At 38.7% G+C, this 3,441-nt stretch overlaps 1 protein-coding gene across 1 annotated transcript; it reads left to right on the top strand.

The window, feature by feature from the left end:
* The first annotated feature begins 236 nt into the window (after positions 1-236).
* Positions 237-2,544, top strand: LOC133298724 (serine/threonine-protein kinase PEPKR2-like). Its single transcript, XM_061498045.1, has 3 exons — positions 237-993; positions 1,499-1,795; positions 2,198-2,544. Exons 1-3 carry the CDS (start codon positions 240-242, stop codon positions 2,542-2,544), a joined length of 1,398 nt encoding a protein of 465 aa, XP_061354029.1. The 5' UTR covers positions 237-239.
* Positions 2,545-3,441: the final 897 nt, after the last annotated feature.

Here is a 3,441-nt window from a genome sequence, read left to right as displayed (position 1 = left end):
CATTACGTTGCGAGAAAGCTTCGGGGTTCGATTTACTTTCTTGAAGTTTAATATTTGTGTTTGGATGCTTTCCTTGTGGTTTTGCGTTCATTCATGATCAATCTGACTAGAATTCGTTGACTGATCTTTCTCTATTTTGACTGCAGAATTGTGTCTTGCGGCAAAAATCGGATTTTGCACACTGGGTACGTGATCAACACAAAGATTGGTGTTGCGTTGGTACTTTACTGATAGATGCTATGAGGATGAAAAGGAAAGGAAGTGAGTGTGACGAGTCCTCGAAATTGACTGACATTTTGAGATCCAATCATGGGTCTCCGTCGTCCAATTTTGAGACCCATTATTCGATGGAAGATTGTTCGAGGTTGAAGAAGAGGTGTAGAGAAAATACTAAGATAGACTCAGCTGGTTCCTACAAGAGTAGGGTGGCGGGTTTTGCCACTGCTCCTCCTTGTGGGACATTGTCTCTGATGACCGCGGGAAGAGGCCTAAAGAGGAAGATAGGTTGCATTGACGTGGCTACCCAGATGGGGAGGAAGAACAAGATTGAAGATGATTATGTTACTGGGGTGAGGATCGGGCAAGGAAAGTATGGATCTGTTTCGTTGTGTAGGTCTCTTGTTGGCGGCGCGGAGTATGCGTGTAAGACTCTGAAGAAGGGGGATGAGACTGTTTACAGGGAGGTGGAGATAATGCAGCACTTGTCTGGGCATCCTGGGGTTGTGACTCTGCTGGCAGTGTATGAGGAAGCTGATTGCTCTCATCTGGTGATGGAATTGTGCTCTGGGGGAAGACTTGTCGACCAGATGTTTAGGGAGGGCCCTTGTTCTGAACAGCGGGCTGCTAATATACTTAAGGAAGTGATGTTGGTCATCAAGTATTGTCATGATATGGGAGTTGTGCACAGAGATATCAAGCCTGAGAATATTCTGCTTACTGCTTCGGGGGAAATAAAGCTTGCTGATTTTGGCCTGGCCATGAGAATTTCTAAGGGTAATATGTTAAACCTGTTTGGATGATCTTCTTTTTTTGTTATCCTATGGTATATATATGTGCTAACTTCTATGAATAGAATCCTTACACAACCTTCCTTGTGTAAAATTCCATCCTAGTCATTCTGTTAATAAAAAATGTCTAGGCAAGTTTGAAGAAGTTCATCATGATGAGCTTTCAACTGAATTGTACTTTACTAATGTTACCCTGTACATAGGAGTAAAAATTGGAGAGTTCAAATGGTCATCTCCCTTAAGTTTACTATGTTCAGTATTCAATTAAATTTGCTAGCGGTCTAAGAATAAGAGGTCCTAGAGAAAATGCTTATAATAGTTTGAAGCTAACCATTCATACTCTAAGGTCACTTTGTTTAATTTTTAAGCATTTAAAAATATCAGTAATTCAATTGACATATATATAAATACACACACATAAGTAAAAGATACATACATGCATACATGAGTAATTTATGCATAGCCTCATTGTCTAGAAATTTGCATTGCAGGTCAGAACTTGACGGGTTTGGCTGGGAGCCCTGCATATGTTGCACCAGAAGTGTTGTTGGGTAGATACTCAGAAAAGGCGGATATATGGAGTGCTGGAGTGCTCCTGCATGCTCTGTTGGTTGGTGTTCTTCCATTTAAAGGGGATTCACAAGAAGCAGTTTTTGAGGCTATTAAGAATTCCAAGCTAGAGTTCCAAACCGGGATGTGGGAATCAATATCTAAACCTGCACGAGATCTTGTTGGGAGAATGCTGACAAGGGATATTTCAGCAAGGATAACAGCTGATGAAGTACTTAGTAAGTTTATGGTAGATTATTAATGTTTTGTAGCGTGCTTTATCTCTCTTCCTCAATGATGAATACACCAAAGACTAGTTGTATTTGGTCTGATTTTTTGTTTTTTAATCTTGAAATAATTAAAATTAGAAATTTCCAAGTTTTGTTGAAAAGTATCTTTGCCTTTCACATGAATTCTTAATAATTAGAAGGATTGCCTTGTTTTGGTTGGGATAACAGTGGTGGGAATCTGTTAATTCTCACATACTTTTGTTAGTTTTTATTATGTGTTCTTCTATGTGGTTGAGGCTCTCTTTTTCTCCCTAATGTTTTTAAACAGGAAATAAAATGACAGTACTTTTAAGTTTTAAGAACTGTTCGATTGTTTGCATGTTAAATTAATATTATGTGGTTCAATTTCAGGACATCCATGGATATCTTTCTACACAGAACGTACATTGAAGATCCTGCCCGTTGAATCAAAGTTGAAGCACCAAAATGGAGCTGCTTGCCACAACTTTGTTGCTGCACCTGAACCTAGGTTAGGAAGAAACAGGATGGATGATGGGTTCCTTAATGAGGTTTCAAGCCTTTCTTCATCATCTGAAAGTTGCAATTCAGAATATCATGATGTTTGTGTGTGGATTGATGCACTTGCCAATGCAATTTCACATGTAAGGATATCTGAACCAAAGAGGAGCAAGTTGTGGGCAGTTCCAATTCACCAGCAAGGTTCTAACATGAGGGCTAACCTCTGTAAAGCATTTTGACCTACTGACAGGTTGACACCCCATAAACCACTATCTCTGCTGCTTTAGCTGGGGTTTTATAGTATACTTTGCCCAACACATTCTACAGTTGGCAAAAGTGGATTACATTTTTTTCCTCTAAATAATGATTACTGAGAAAACTCAGCTAGTTGTACAGAACCTGTGAATATGATATTAGTGTGTCACTGCATGTTTTTGCTCTTGCTGGAGCATGATAAATAGAATGCTATGATTTCACTTCAGTGAAAACTTGACCCTACTCATATGTTTTTTTGGAAGATTTTAATCTGAAACCATGAGTGCATAAGCGTATGTTATCCCTCCCATAACGCGCTGCTTGCTTAACTACCGGGGGATAGATTTTGAAAGGCTATAAAAGTTGAGATTCTTTATCTGTTAAGGTGAGGTTAAGGGGTAATCTAGATAATAGGTAGGAACATATTTAGGAAGAGGGTATAGTTGAAAAAGGAAACATTAGATAATTCAATCCAAACCGAAAAAAATTGGATTGGATCGGATCGGATCGGATTTGAAAACAAATCAAAACCGAAGGGATGATTATATGATCAAAACGAAGGGATTGGATCGGATGAATTTTGCTTCCAAAATCGATCTAATCCAGACCGCGAACACCCCTAGTGAATCATATGCTCGGAAAAAGAAAGAAAAGGTGCATATGCTTAAGGAATGGGAACACCCATTTATCAAGTATATATTATTTTATTTTTTAAAAATTCCTGATATGAATTAAGAGAAATCAAATAAAGGAAATTCAAGAAAAAACAAAGTCAGGTATTGGATGAAGGAAATTCCTAAGATAGAAATTAGGGAACAAATTAGGGAGAAAGTCAAGAAGAATATCAAGCTCGTGGGGATACCGGAGGGAGCCAACTCGCA

The sequence above is a fragment of the Gastrolobium bilobum genome, unplaced genomic scaffold (genome assembly GCF_033153095.1).
Source record: "Gastrolobium bilobum isolate Gb01-03AN ecotype WA unplaced genomic scaffold, APGP_CSIRO_Gbil_v1 utg29531, whole genome shotgun sequence".
Taxonomy (NCBI): domain Eukaryota; kingdom Viridiplantae; phylum Streptophyta; class Magnoliopsida; order Fabales; family Fabaceae; genus Gastrolobium; species Gastrolobium bilobum.
Note: the sequence above shows the minus strand (reverse complement) of the source record. Positions and strands in the feature narration are given on the sequence as shown.